The sequence below is a fragment of the Typha angustifolia genome, chromosome 12, assembly GCF_048772165.1.
Source record: "Typha angustifolia cultivar Huaian chromosome 12, ASM4877216v1, whole genome shotgun sequence".
In the NCBI taxonomy this organism is placed as follows: domain Eukaryota; kingdom Viridiplantae; phylum Streptophyta; class Magnoliopsida; order Poales; family Typhaceae; genus Typha; species Typha angustifolia.
In genome coordinates, this window is record NC_133250.1 from 1,099,760 (window position 1) to 1,115,086 (window position 15,327).

Below are 15,327 nucleotides of genomic sequence, written 5' to 3' on the forward strand. Positions count from 1 at the left end.
TACGCCTGTGACAAAGTTAGTATACTGCCAATTACTCATTAGTTGGCACTCTCATGAGTCCTGTGACTTTGTTGAATGCCCATTCTGCATTATTTCAGCAGTTGGGTTCATCAAATGCAATCTCCACAATGATGCCAAAGAGTGAGATTTAGCTCTTGTTTCAATCTTTTCAGCAGATGCTGCCAGTTTTCTTGTATGTTTCCTGGTCTTTTCTGATTGCTGGAAGTGTCCCATGGACACTTGAGGGTGCCAACTTCAAGGTTTGCCTTTATCATGCTTGCCTTTTGCCAGCTCAGGATTGGAGACCCAATTCAATTTCCCCTTTTATTTTGTTAGCTTCTGAAATACTGCTGCTGTTCAGTTCCAACAGCAAAAGGGCCACTGCAGTTTAGAAAGAGAGAAACAGGCATGTAACACCAGTTTGGTCCTCAATCTCAGAGTGCTACTGCTGCTTGATTTGAAGTCTCATCAGTGCTGAGTAGTACAATGTCTGCCCAATCTTTGTCTTCCTACTGCTTGTTGATTCCTTCGGGTTCAAAGTTTCATTGTTTTTGATCATTTGTATGTGTTTGAATTCAGAAGAGTGAGGCAAATGAGCATACCACACTTGTTCAGGTGCCCAATTAGCCTGGATCTGTTCACTGATCCAGTGACACTCTGCACTGGCCAGACCTATGACAGGCCATGCATTGAAAAGTGGCTCGCCGACGGCAACCGGACTTGCCCGGTGACAATGCAGACGCTCGACGATATGTCGTTAGTCCCAAACTGCACCCTCCGCCACCTTATCGATCAATGGCTCCTCGACGAACCGGACCCGAATTGCCCGCCGAAGCCCTTCTCACTAGCCACACTCAAGTATAATCTCCAGTCTGAGTCCAGCACCATTGCCATGAGGCTTGATGCACTCAGAAAGGTTAGAATTCTATCAGCTGAGTCTGACATAGGACAGGCCTGCTTGATCCAGTTGGGCTTCTTTCAATTACTTCTGCATCTAATCTTCCAACCTCAAGTAGTAAGCCATCATCATCATCATCACCACCACCACCATCATCATCACTTGGAGCTTGTAGAACTAGCCCTCGAATGTGTCCTAAGCCTTTTGCCTTCAACCCAATTGGATTCTCTCAACATGCTCCAGAATGACTCCTACTTAGCCTCATTTCTGCAACTGTTTGAGCAAGGGACAGTCAAGACCAAAACAAGCCTATGCCAACTCATAGAAACAATTGCTACATCTCCAGCAACCAAGGAGCTAGCCACCAGTATTGGAAATTCGCGACGCGTCCTGCGAGTACTAGTCTCGACCCTACATTGCAAACACGCCGACGACCGGGCGTCGGAGGCTGCGGTTCGAGCGGTTTACGCCGTCTGTGCTGAAGAATCCAGCAGAGAGAGTGCAGTTAGAGAAGGCGTCATGAAGGGCCTCATTGCATACCTATCAGTCTCAGTTCAAAAGAGTGTTTCCCGGGCACTGGCTACAGTTGAGGTGCTACTAGGATTGGAGTCAGGTAAGAGGAGCCTAGCCAAGAACTCCGGCGCGGTCCGTGTCCTCGTCAGGCACGTCTTCCTGGTGTCGTCGGACCACGACGGCGGCGAGCACGCGGTCGGAGCTCTGCTGATCATGTGCTGTGATTCGGCCCGGCTGCGGGCGGAGGCGGTGGACGCCGGGTTACTGACGCAGCTGCTGCTTCTGCTGCAGAGCCAGTGCAATTCTAGGACTAAGACTAAGGCCAGAGCTTTGCTGAGGCTACTGAGATCAATGTGGGGATGAGAATGAGAATGTCTCTGTTTAGTGTTTTGGTCTCCTTTTTTTTCTTCTGTTGTTTGTATAACTATGAGAAAGATCTTGAGATGTTTGTGAGATCTTCCAACATCTCTTAATGTATTGTTGAAAGCTTGGAGTTTCACTTCTTTGGATCATTTTTCAGTACTGTGATATCAAAGATTGTCTTGAAAGTTGAAACACATTCTTCCAATATGGATAAATAGGCACCAGAAATCTTCTACGATATTGATTGCAAGTTGCAACTGAGATTAATTAATTGTTCTACAGCAGAACAATCTCCCCCCTTTGATACTTTTATCTCGCATAAAATAAGATATATTTCGGTAACAATTATGATATAATGAAAGTATTTCCGTGGTTAGAAATAAGGTCAATTTTAAAATAAATATTTATCTTTGTTAGTAACTATTTTTATATTTATTTGTATTTTGAAATAAGAATATGGTAATTATATTTGATGTGATATAAGTTTTTAAAAAAAACTGTTATACTTTTTATGAAATTACTATGAATATCTTTTATTTGATATAAAATAGTTTGATGAGATAGATATCAAGAATAAATTAGTAAATAGGTTAGTGCGTGGTATAAGATATAATTTTGATAAATAGTATTTATGTTCTAGATTGGGATTATTATAATATTTACTTGTTATTCTGGAATACGGAGTTGTATTACAAAATAAGAAAAAAGTTATTCTTGAAACCCGGTTCACTTCAGAAATAACTCTTTTACTATCTATCCTTCTTTACTACTCAACCTATTTTATTTTAAATATAAGAGTATTTTTTTCACTTTATAATATATTAAAAATAAGAAAATTTGCATATAACACCATGTCTTTTAACAAAATTGTAACTTATACACTACATTTTTACTATTTGCAAATCGGATCTTATGATTTAGCGAATATGTCCAAAAAATACTCTACCGTTTGATAAATTAGTTAAACTTAACTGAATCTTTAGGTTAAGTTAATTAACTAGAAAATTATGAAAATACCCTTAACTAAGTTATACTAATGACATTTTAGTTATTTTAGAAATAAGAGTATTTTAGTTATTTTAGAAATAAAATTTCTCTACTTAACAAAATATTCTCACGGTGTTAGTCCGATTTATAAATAGTAAAAAATATAGGGTGTAAACCCTAATTACATCAAAAAGCTGGGTATTATATGCAAATTTTTTTAAAAATAATTATTACACATTTATCTTAAAATATAAATAAACATAAGAATAGTTATTCGTAGAATAAATACCTTATTTTGAGAATAACAATGAGAAATATATATTTAATAATTGATATTTTTCTCGAAGTGAACGAGGCTAAGAGATTATAAGAGATCTCCTAATAAAGTTATACGTTTATCTAATTTAGCTAGGAGAATGACAAATGCCTTTAAGATGGCAAACAAAGGCCATGCACATTGAGAATCCACGATGAATGTATAGTTGATGCACATGAAGTATGATGGATGCCGAAAGAGGCATGGAATGTACAAGTTAATGCAAAATAAGCTTGCGAACACGAGTAAGCTGTCCTATAGACTAATCGCAAGGAGCAAATACATGGATAATAAGCAAATGCAAAGAAAAAAAACCTCTCATTTCCGTTAGTTTTTCGTTAAACTTTTCATCCATAAATTAGACTCACATGTAAGTCGATTTGTGACATTTATATCTTAAATTTTATACAAAAGTTCAAAAGAAAAAAATACTAATATACACTTTATCCCCTATATTCGGAGAGATATTTTTGTATTTTTATCCTTTTCGTTAATGATATCAAGTTTTCAATAGTTTAAGAGTCTATAGATATTCAAAGAAAAAAAAAATTTAAGAGTGTATGTAAAAACGAGTAATAGTAAATAAAGTTATTATTTTGTTTTAATTCTAGTTTTGGAAATATTTAAATATGGGTCGGATACGTGAATTGTATTGGACTTGAACTCGTAGCCCAAGTATAATTCTCAACGGTAATGGGTCGGGCTTGGTCTAACCCAACCCAATAAAAAGTTAACGGGCAAATTACAAAATTATAAAATTACTCGATATGATTATGCCTAAAATTAAACATACTCATAAATTTTTATTTGTATTACTTTACAATTCTATGATATTAGACTAATGTGAAAAAACTAAACAAAAGCCAACAAATTATTATTATACCTATGTCACATTAATTATCCCATTACTCAATCAATTATATATCTAAAGGGATGCAAATAACGAGACGATTTAAATTTGAAGAACTGGATACCAACTATATGATGTGGGCTTTGGTGAATAATTTTCATATCTTTGTCAAGTTTGAATGAAAAATATAATAATTTTATATTAATCTAGACTAAAGGTGATATAGTAATACGATACATCTTGTTAGATTCTTTTCTTATTGTATTAATTGTTTATTTTTATTAAAATAATTTTCTGTAGATCACGTTTGAACGCGGAAGAGATCGCGTTTGAACGCCTTTGCGAATGTCTGCATCAGTTTGTAAAAACAGAGAATGCGAAATGTGTGTTCAAATGCGGTCGAGTGCATTCGAACGCCTGCATCAGTTCACATCGACAGTGAACACCTTTTGTGCGTTTGAACGCAATCGGCGGGAGTTCACCAGAATTAGGGTCAATAATTATTAGCTAGCCTCTATAAAGGTGTAGATGGTAGTCAACCTCTATCCTTTCTATAGTCTTTTTACCCTAATCTCTCTCCTCCATTTTCACCAACCAGCAACCTCTACCGTTTCTAATCTCCCTCGTCTGTCGAGTCTTCCCCCTTCCTTGGGATCTCGACCACTTCTTCCCTTTGTTTTTATCCCTTAAACTACATCAACCATCCACCCTCATCTCCATTATCATACATAATCCTAACATCCATTCCACCGGTCACCACCACCTTCATCCCCAATTTATCGTATTTTCGTTCCAGTTTCAGTTTGAATCTACGAAGGGCGTAAATATGAAAAATATAGATCAGGAAGTTATGGATCGATCGGATTTAGTTTCATAATTTTCTAATTACTGAAAGAATATTTGATGAATATTTTCTCTCGGTTGCATGTATTGCTTCCTATAATCAATTCAGATTTAGAATGGTTAGTTTCGTAGCCTAGCATAATACAAATAAAGTTTTAAGGAACAATTTAATTTTAGAGGGTAATAAATAACCTTTTTGGCCCCTTAAAGGACTAAATAAGAGGGTAATTTATTTTCCTAAACCTCCTAAACTATTGCATATTGACGCATATTATTAAAATTTACAATTGAATTTTTTATGAGCAATTGGGTCACACCATGTCTAAAATAGAATCATATATGTCGTATAGAGTAGTTCCAATTAAATTAAAAAAATAGACTAGTTATAATAAAGGAATAGTAACATCAAAATATATTATTATTATTACTGAAAGCATCATCAATATATTGCCATCTAATGATTTAAACTGACGTTAGATAAAGGACAAGTTAAGACGTCACTGATAGAGTTTGGCCAACTAATTATTCCTATGAGAGAGAGAATTTAGACATGTGGAGTTTTTCTTTTTTATTTCAATTAAAGTGTGTTTGGTTGATGGAGAAATTCCTAGTTTTTTTTAAGGTCTTGTTTGTTTTGAGACTAAACTCCAAAATTGATTAGTTGGCATTATTTTTCGGTGTTAATTTTTTGGAGATTAAACTTAGATATAAAAAAGATAAAACGATGTATAATTACTGAACCAGGTTAGGAGTCTCTAAACCAGTTCACAGCGGTCTCTTGAACTCAAAGTAAATAAGACCTTAAAGTCTACCATTACACATCTTTGAGAGAAGACACAATAGAAATGTGCGGGATTCAGTATGACTCGATCCGAGGTAAGTTCTGTCTATCACACCAAAAAGTAAATACAACGGAGTTATAGGATTAGAGCGGTAATACACGAAATTGATACGTTAGCATATATGCGACGGCACACCCAAATGGATCCATTCATGATTAAATCCTGATTATTACCATTACACATCTTCGAGAGAAGACACGGTAGAAATGTACAAGATCCAGTATGACTCAATTCGAGGTAGGTTATGTCTGTTACACTCGAAAGAAAATACATCAGAGCTATAAAATTAGAGCGGATATAACCAAAACCGTCAAATGCACGAAATCAATATGTTAGTATATATCCGACAACACGCCCAAACTGATATATTCATGATTAAATCCTGATTATTACTCACTAATCTATCTAATAAGAACAATCCTTTTGAGCACCCATGATTGCATCAATGAATCCCACCAATCCACAGAGAATTTGGTAACATCTCATAACTGCAAAATTAATTCACCCCATTAACCAAGCTAGTTCCACAAGTTGCAAGTCTATCCATCAAAATTAGGGGGAAAAGAGAAGATTAATCTTGATTTTTGGAGCTTAATCAAAGGTAATATACATGCCGTGAGGGTTAATTAATTTCGGTGTCATAGAAACTTCACTTGCTGTGCAAGTCGAGTGCATGATTTAGACTTGATGATATTTTTTCAGAATAATTAAATTATTAAGTCACTTTCCATAGATAAGCTTGATAAGATGTCAATGTTATCGATTGACACGTGGATTTTTATGACTGTTTATCCCTATTTTTTATTATTCTTTTTAGAATATATATATATATATATATATATATTGTTAGAGTTATAGAGTAGCCTTTAGCTTGTTCATTGTAATCTTCCAATTTGCATCACAAAAGAGTTTTTGCTTGACCAAACTAGTCATATTTTAAATTTTATTTATCAATATAAATAATTTATAATTCGAGCCATATAACGTAGCGAATATGTACGAGAAATATACTAAACTAAAAAATTAAATATTTCTAAATAACTGAATATTTTGACAGTGTCAGTTTAAATCTAACCCAGAGTAATTTTTTTTGCATATATTCACCTAATCAGAGCATTCGATTTATAAATAGTGAAAATATATGGTGTAAATCATAGCTACATTAGAAATGACTTTCCGTAGATAAAAACGTCGAACTGATGGGCGGTTGTGTAAAAATATAAAACTCTTTTAGGAGTTTAGCCTTTTTAGTATTTTTATTAAGTGGCAATCAATTTTGCCAGTAGAGTTTGTCTTCTATTATTATTGTCATCATGGTAGTCATCATTATTATCATCATCATATCATCATCTTCTAGAGAGAGTGATGTGTGACATGACGCTATATAAGATGTACAAAATAATGATCATAAAAGAACAATTAATATTGAGCTTTTTTACTACTTGCACCTTACCTTAGAGAATTATTTTGGAAGATAATAATTTTATTAAATAGAAATCGCTATAAGTCAAGGAGAAATTTTTTATAATGTTAGCAAATTAAAGGAATTAATTATTTATGTGATGGTAATATTTTTCCTAACCTATAAAAGAGATTAATTTTTAGTATATGTATATATATATATATATATATATATATATATATATATATATATATATATATATATATATATTATCTCACGTGAAAATTAACTCAATTAACTTAAATATTTAATAAAAAAGATTAATATAATAATTATTTTTAATATAATATAAAGTGAATAAAATATAAATAATAGTTTAAGAAAATTAAAACATAAAATATTCCAAATGTCCCGGGAGTTTGATCTCTAAGCTTATCAAAATATCTCAAATCTAAAAAAAATATTAAAATAATAATAGAATTAAATATATTTTACCATCCAGTACTTATGCCTAAAATTATACTTATGACTTACTTTATTTAATTAAACGCTATAACTATTTTTATAAAATAATATGGTATTTTAGTTTCGGTTAAGTTTAATAGAAAAATTAACGGTAGCTTAGTAGAGACTTTTGAACTTAAAAAATATATTTAAACTATAATAATAACAATATATATATATATATATATATATATATATATATATATATATATATATATATATATATATATATATATATAACAAAAATAATAAAACAAGTGGTGAGTAGGAAATGAAAAAATTAAGAAAAAAGAAAAAGAAAAAGAAAAACAATCACGAGAAGCATGAGATCCAACCCAATTAACTCTCTCTCTCTCTCTCTCTCTCTCTCTCTCTCTCTCTTTGTCTCTCTTCAATCCACCACCACATTGAAAACGACATTCCTTTGCTCGCATATCTACGCAAGATTCTATCCCTCTTCATCATCATCCACAACTCTACTCTACTCTACTCTTACCACTAGCAACCCCCCCATCCCTGAATTAAAAAAGAGGACCAGGAATATTCCATCAATATCAACCTTTTATTTGTAATACTTGGGAGTTTGGTTAAATTTAGTTAACTAATCTAACCTAACCTAACCTTACCTTACAATATGCTTTTCAAATCTATCTCTACTTGTGTTTGGTTGGATAACTTTAAGAAGTTTGTTCTTGATAAGATTTGTATTTATATGATAATAAATGAGGAGTAATTGTATGCCCTTTTATGTGGTTGGACTTAAATTTAATTGGGTTAAATGCATTTTGCTATCTCGTACTTATGCCCAAAATTACTTTGCTCCTTCTGTAATTTAAAAGGTCTCGAACTAGTCCTTATACTACTTATAGCTATAGTAAAACAGTTAATTTTTTATATATTAAATTTAAGTAAATAACTAAAATAACATACATATTTTGATATATAAAGTAAATTACCAAAATAGCTATGATACTTGGTTAAATTTAACAGAAAAACTAACGGTCTCGTTTTAATTATAAGTACACAGGGGTAAAATGATTTTGAGCATGAGTACATAGGGTAAAATATGTATTTAACCTAATTTTATTTTACTGTAGTTGAGAATTGGATAAGCTTTTCGACGCATCTAAAATAATATTGCCTGAATTTTAGACGACAAGAATATGATAGAACCATATATCTATTTTGATAGATTTAATATATCTTTGTCACGCTAAATTTGAGGAGTATTATTTTAAATATATTTTGAAATGAAGTGAAGAAAAAATAGGAATAAAATGTGGTTTAATTTTATTTATTTTTGATGGGGAGTTATTATGATAAAGAATAATATGTTAGGATAAAAAGGAGGATAAAAAAGTAACCTTGAAATAAAAGGTGCTAAAAGTAGAATAAATTTTTTTATGCAGTTAGGGAGAGGAATAACGCCTAGATATCCATGTGCTGCTACTGTGAGTCCAAAAGAGGACAACAGTCGTGAGCTCGTCTCTTGCTAGAGTCGTCCGCTCTTTTTATCCCCAAATCTCTCTCTCTCTCTCTCTCTCTCTTGTCTCTCTCGCGTTTGGAAGATGCCGGCTTGGTGGAGAAGGAAGCCGAAATCGAAATCGAACTCCGCTTCGTCTACACCGAGGAAGGAGGAGGAGGAGGAGGAGGAAGGAGAGGAAGTGGCGGTAGCGACGCCGAAGAGTGGAGAAGGAAGCGACAAGGAGAAGAGTAAGAGTTTTGATGAGGCGCTTAGAACGAGGAGGAGGAGGGATTCGTCGCCGGTCTTTGGTGGGCCGGGGTTTGTAACAGGGCACCCGCTTCCACGGCCTTCGTCGATCTCTTCGCCGCTGCCGTCGATTCCCAATTCAGCGTCGGCGTCGGCGTCGGCTTCTAGTGTTAGCTCCTCGGGTTCGTCGGAGGAGACGCCGGATCTTGGAGTCTATAGGTATTCTGGGATTTTCCCCTTCTCGATCAGATTTGTGGTGTTGGCGGGTTGGGATTAATTAGATTAATTGTTTTTTCCTGCCAATTTCTATTCAAAATTGTTCTTTTCTGAGAAGGCCTCGAATTATTTAGCGGTTCTCGTTGTGATGAGATGTTTGTTTACGCTGGAGATGATGCGTTTGATTCCTAGCTTTTTCCTTTTATTAGGTTGGGCTGCTGCATTTTTTCATGGTAATTGTTGGTATGGTTACATTCAGATTATAAAAGTTCGTGATGGAATGGTTTGGACTTTTTCAATATGAATTGGTAGTATTAGAATAACGTTTTTGTCTTGCGCGAGTTGATTTGAATAGGTTCATGCTTGCGTTAGTTTTTTAAGAAGAAGGTTGTGATTACTAGTATGGTTGCGTTGGATGGCTTTGCCGGTTGAGAATTGATATTTGATTGCGTCATTAGGCCATAATCGTGCCATTTTTTATTAGTTATAAAATTCATGTCAAATGGGACGGTTTGGTTCAGATTGTCTTTCCCCGTTTGATGTTTCGCTATATGAGTTTGTTGTAATTTGGTTGAAATAATGTTAGTTTTGTGGTGAATTGATTTGTCTTATCAGCCAAATAAGATTTGATTACCTATATGGGTTTGCTGACTTGCCCATTAGATGGAAATCGGAAAACCAATTTAAGTTAGGTTTACATTATTGCTATAGTTGACCTCTTCAATTTTTTAATATGTACCTTGTCAATTCAGGTCCAGTGTGTCTTAGACATGGGATGGAACATGCTTTCTAGTTTGGGATTCATGACTCACACTAGTTTTGGAAATTAACAGCTAAAGTAATGTCAGATGTTTCTCATATGAAAAAAAAGCTTATTTCTTTATCCATGTTGGAAGTTGCTTGAGTTCTACACTTTTGTCAAACTTCATAATATATGCCATCTATGCTTTTCTGAATTATCTAATTTCATTGTTGAAATTTTAGATATCCAGATTCAATGAACATGCCAATGGGAAGAAATGTGGCATCTGATCCACAGAGGCATCGCCATCATGTATCTGACGGTGGGCACATCTCCTTGAATAGTCCAGTTCGGGAACATCCTAGATGCTCTGACATCTTGGTTTCTCCAAGAAAAGAGTTGCATTTACATGGCTTCGATCCTTCAACTAGTGGAACTACTTATTCCCATTGCCAGACATCATCAGAGACCATTTTTAGTTCAAGAACAAATATCTCTCCACCCAGCTCGAGAGTACTACTGCCTTCTCCTACCTCTCCTGTGCATTCAAGGACATTCATTTTGAGCCCAGGATCCCCAATTCAGAAGCAGGAAAGTATGAGGAGCCTACCTCATCCCCTACCACTTCCTCCAAGCTCTCCCAGCTCTTCTTCACGTTCGCTGCAGTCACAATGGAGAAAAGGGAAGCTATTAGGCAGGGGAACATTTGGCCATGTTTACCTGGGATTCAACAGGTACTTGGAATATATTCTGAATGCTGAGATTCATGCCTGCATACTTCAACCATTGACGCATATTCTACTAGAAGTTGAGGACATATTCATATAAGATTTGCAGAATTTGAGTACAAGCGACAGAATTTCTAATACTTCAGCCTCTTCTTTCATGTACTCTGTACATTTTAGATTCAAATGTTTGTCCTTCTTGGCTAGTGAATTTCTCTAAGACTGCTTTCTGATTGCTGACTGTGCAGTGAAACTGGTCAGATGTCTGCAATTAAAGAGGTCAAAGTTATTTCTGATGATTCGAGTTCAAAAGAAAGCCTCAAGCAACTAAACCAGGCAATTTCTGCTCTTGCTCAATGTTATGAATCTGCATACTCATCACAATTTCTGAATTACTTTGAACTTTAAGTCCATTAGGTAGCATGCACTTATGATTTGCATAAAATTATTTGTTAGTAACTGTTGCATTAATATTTTATCTTATTTGGACAGGAAATAACTTTGCTTAGTCAGCTCTCACATCCAAACATTGTACAATACTACGGCAGTGAACTGGTAACTTTTTATCTGATGAACAACTTGTAGGTGCTATTTGCTCATGATATCTTCTGTACTTGATAGTGTGCTGCTGCAAATTTTGCACCTGAATTTTTGATGACAAGCATGAAATCAGAACCGTGAGGCAAGATAATCTAATTATTGAATTGTGTAACCATTCAGTTAATGGGAAAAAAGGTAAGGTAAAAAGGAAAAAATGGAATTACTGAAAATGCCATGAGGAAAGGTACACTTGGTGTTAGAGTTAGCAAGCGGAAAATTTTGTTTCTAATACTGTACTCTGCATCGATAGTGAAGTGTCTTACCAGATTATCTGAAGGATGGTGTGACCAGTACAGAATGTTTGCGTTCAACCTCATTTTTGGTATAGACATTTATAATATGGTGTGTGCACTTTTATGTATTTGTATGTGGACATGTCTTATAGCTGATTGGATGTGTATGCACCAGAATATAGTCTGCAGTTTTGTGAAGGAAGAAACAGCTGTTGTTTTATAATTTGAATACCTATTTTGTAGAAAGTTATTTTAGAATGATTTTACTTTTTAATAGGCCATATCCATGTGGAAAGAATTTTATAATTTCATAATTTTCTGTGCAGGCTGATGACACACTATCAGTTTATCTTGAATATGTCTCTGGGGGTTCAATTCATAAGTTGCTTCGGGAGTATGGTCCTTTCAAGGAGCCTGTTATTCGCAATTATACTGGACAAATTCTTTCTGGGCTTGCATATCTACATGGGAGGAGTACTGTCCACAGGTACCAAAATATAATACTTTCAGTTTTATATTAATCTGGAATAATTATTGGCAGATATTATCTACTTCTATGATGACTGAGAATGGCTGCTCTTCTCACAGGGATATTAAAGGAGCAAACATACTTGTAGGTACTAATGGTGAAGTCAAGCTTGCCGATTTTGGCATGGCTAAACATGTATGCACTTGATTCATCAAACAGGCATTCTTATTTGTACATTGTCTTCAGTTAGAATTAGTTCTGCAGCAACTTGAGTACTTGTATTTGGAAGTCACCTGATTTTTGTTTTTTTTTTGTTTTCAATGTGTGCGACCGCTTAAATATACTCAGAAAGACACATTCCAACTATCAGACTTTTAACTCTATGATTCCTTTTCCACTTATTATTGCAATGTAATGTTACATCCTTTTCAACTCACTTCATTGGATCCATTCGCACATATTCTGGACATATTAATTCAGTGTTTCCTCCTTTTTATTGAGTTTCCTGCAAAGTTTGAACTACTCAATCTCTTATCTTTTGATCTCTAATACAGGCTGACAGCTTCCATGTTTTGATCCCTATACTTGAATTTTTGTTTGTTTGCGCATATGCAAGTCAAGGTCACAATATGAACATTTTATTGCTTGTCTTCCCTTTGCAAGATTACACAGTTGTTTTATTGCTTATTGAAACAGATATCATCTTACAATTCAATACGGTCTTTCAAAGGAAGCCCCTACTGGATGGCGCCTGAGGTAGCTGTCTCTAATGACATTTCCCCAGACTATCTTCTTTTCCATGCTATATCCTAATCATTTTCTCTCTGGAATTTTGGATCAGGTTATTATGAATGGAAATGGATACAATCTCTCAGTGGATATATGGAGCCTTGGATGTACAATTCTTGAGATGGCAACCTCAAAACCTCCTTGGTCTCAATATGAAGGGGTGGGTTTTTGATTTATGTTGTACTTTGTCTCCTTATACAATTCTCTTACATAGATATGATTCTTTGATTTCAAACTTAATGCGTTCAATGAGTCTGGTTACTTGTTTATCCCCATTTGATTTATGTTTTGTCCTGAACTTATAGGTGGCTGCAATATTTAAGATTGGGAACAGTAAAGATTTACCTGAAATCCCAGATCACCTTTCTGCTGAAGGAAATAGTTTTGTAAGGCTTTGCTTGCAACGTGACCCAGCAGCTCGCCCTACTGCAGCTCAATTGATGGATCACCCTTTTGTGCGGGACCAACCAACAAGAAGAGCATCAAAGTCCAATATGACAACAGATATATCTCCTTCATTGGATGGGAGCCATGCAATGGTATTATTTACATGAGCTATAGAACTCAGTTTCTAGATGACCTCATACTTCGTGTGTATTATTTATTTGCTATTCTTGCACTATTTAAGGACTATTTTCAAGTTGCTTTAACTTTCTTTGGTGAACTTTCAAGCTTTTAAGCTATTCTAAATTTTATTGTGGTAGTATTTTTATTGTATTTTAAGACGAGCTGCTAGGAGCAATCTAGAACTGATGAATAGAGGTCTAATTTTCGAGATGTTTTCTCCATCACCATCATGGACAAATTAGTGTTATTGCATATACAACTAAGTGACACTAGATAAGGGATGCTGGGAAATGAATCAATGATAGCTTATAATTTATTTAATTTCTAAGTTTAGATGAACCAGCGCATGAGGTAAATAATATTTTGATGGAGCTCTAGATAGTTGTGTAAGTCTTACCATTTTGTGTCTCATGATTGAAGTGATTATAGAAAATTTTATAAAGTTCAATAGGAACTCAGTAGAAGTTGTGGCGGTGGCTGCAAATATATGTATAGAATAATATTCCCAAAGCATTTATGAAATAAAGTGACATTTTTTTGTTGGTTAAATCTATCTAGAAACTAAAAGACTTTTGCCATGTTCATGCAATGAGTGATGTCTGTTGCATAATTGCGCTCCAATCCCTCAGGTATTTCAGTTCTCCTATTCATGGTAAATATAAAATGAAATAGGAAAATGATATCACATTTTCTCATATATGCTTTGTTAAACAGCTTTACTTGATAAGGGTTTGCAAAAATTCCTTGATGTCACTAACTTCTGGCATGTACATATTCATTGTTTTTTCAGAAACTTTGTTATGCAATGTAGCTATGCTGCTGTTGAGACAAAGTAGTCGTAATACTTGTTTACCTGTACCCTTCAGATTTTATCCTTTTTCAGCATGACTTACATCGACTTACCATTGCTTCTGTGCAGGCCATTAGAGATTTCTCTTCCAAGAGAAGTATTTCTCCCTTGCAAGACAGAGATATTGGGATGCGAAACATAGCGGGGTCTCCTTCTTCATTTCCTTCATCACAAATGAACTCTAGGTATTGTCAGCTTACCTTTATTAAGTAATTTGAATGTCTGGTCATCTTTTACCTTGACTGACAAGTATAACTTCATATTGAAGCAGCATGAGGATGAATGTGTCTCTGCCTGTTTCACCTTGTTCAAGTCCACTACGGCAATTCAAACAGTCAAATAGGAGTTGCTTACCTTCTCCTCCTCATCCAGCTTATTCAGCTGGAGCAATCAACTATAGTCCAATTAATCATGCACTTTATCCCATGAGACCAAACAATATTCTCATAGATCCTTGGCGGGAAATTACCCAACTGAAGGGCCGGAGTCCATATGACTCTCCAAGAAGATTATAGAAGCGTGGGGTCAGAAAACTAATGCGGAGGCAAAAAAAAAATTGAAACAGAAGTTTCATCATTGTTCAACAGCCATAGTCATTATTCGACTGACGCCGTTTTGTAACTATCTACTATGTCAACATGTCTTTTCTCAAAAAATGTCTTTTGTAACTGTAAAATCTGAGTGTCACTTGCTGTATAGAGTGAGAAATATGTTTTGTCTAAGGCAGAGGGGTCTTTTTATCCTTCCCCTGTCATTCGTAGGATTGTAGCCGGTTACTAAACATCAGTGTTGTATATCTTGTGTCAGATGGAACTCATGATGAGAATAGATTCCAAATGTACAGTCTTAAGTTAATCCTGTAAACTGAGTTTTTAGAAACTCTATCAACCGCTTGTTGTTACTGCAA

The 15,327-nt window shown here is 34.8% G+C and overlaps 2 protein-coding genes across 5 annotated transcripts; both read left to right on the top strand.

Moving 5' to 3' along the window:
* LOC140772294 (U-box domain-containing protein 25-like) lies at positions 1–1,993 on the top strand. Of its 3 annotated transcripts, none has more exons than XM_073114287.1 (2): positions 1–488; positions 580–1,993. In XM_073114287.1, exon 2 carries the CDS (start codon positions 593–595, stop codon positions 1,772–1,774), a length of 1,182 nt encoding a protein of 393 aa, XP_072970388.1. In that variant the 5' UTR covers positions 1–488; positions 580–592; the 3' UTR covers positions 1,775–1,993. The 3 variants fall into 3 exon arrangements, with proteins under 3 accessions (XP_072970388.1, XP_072970389.1, XP_072970390.1); XM_073114288.1 differs by having other exon boundaries at positions 1–260; positions 337–1,993; XM_073114289.1 differs by having other exon boundaries at positions 1–260; positions 362–1,993.
* A 6,977-nt stretch (positions 1,994–8,970) lies between these two features.
* LOC140771862 (mitogen-activated protein kinase kinase kinase 3-like) lies at positions 8,971–15,327 on the top strand. Of its 2 annotated transcripts, none has more exons than XM_073113639.1 (11): positions 8,971–9,448; positions 10,430–10,921; positions 11,161–11,248; positions 11,405–11,467; positions 12,072–12,232; positions 12,334–12,409; positions 12,911–12,970; positions 13,056–13,163; positions 13,309–13,542; positions 14,490–14,605; positions 14,689–15,327. In XM_073113639.1, the coding sequence occupies exons 1-11, from the start codon at positions 9,087–9,089 to the stop codon at positions 14,933–14,935; spliced, it is 2,007 nt and encodes a 668-aa protein (XP_072969740.1). In that variant the 5' UTR covers positions 8,971–9,086; the 3' UTR covers positions 14,936–15,327. The 2 variants fall into 2 exon arrangements, with proteins under 2 accessions (XP_072969740.1, XP_072969741.1); XM_073113640.1 differs by having other exon boundaries at positions 8,972–9,448; positions 14,692–15,327.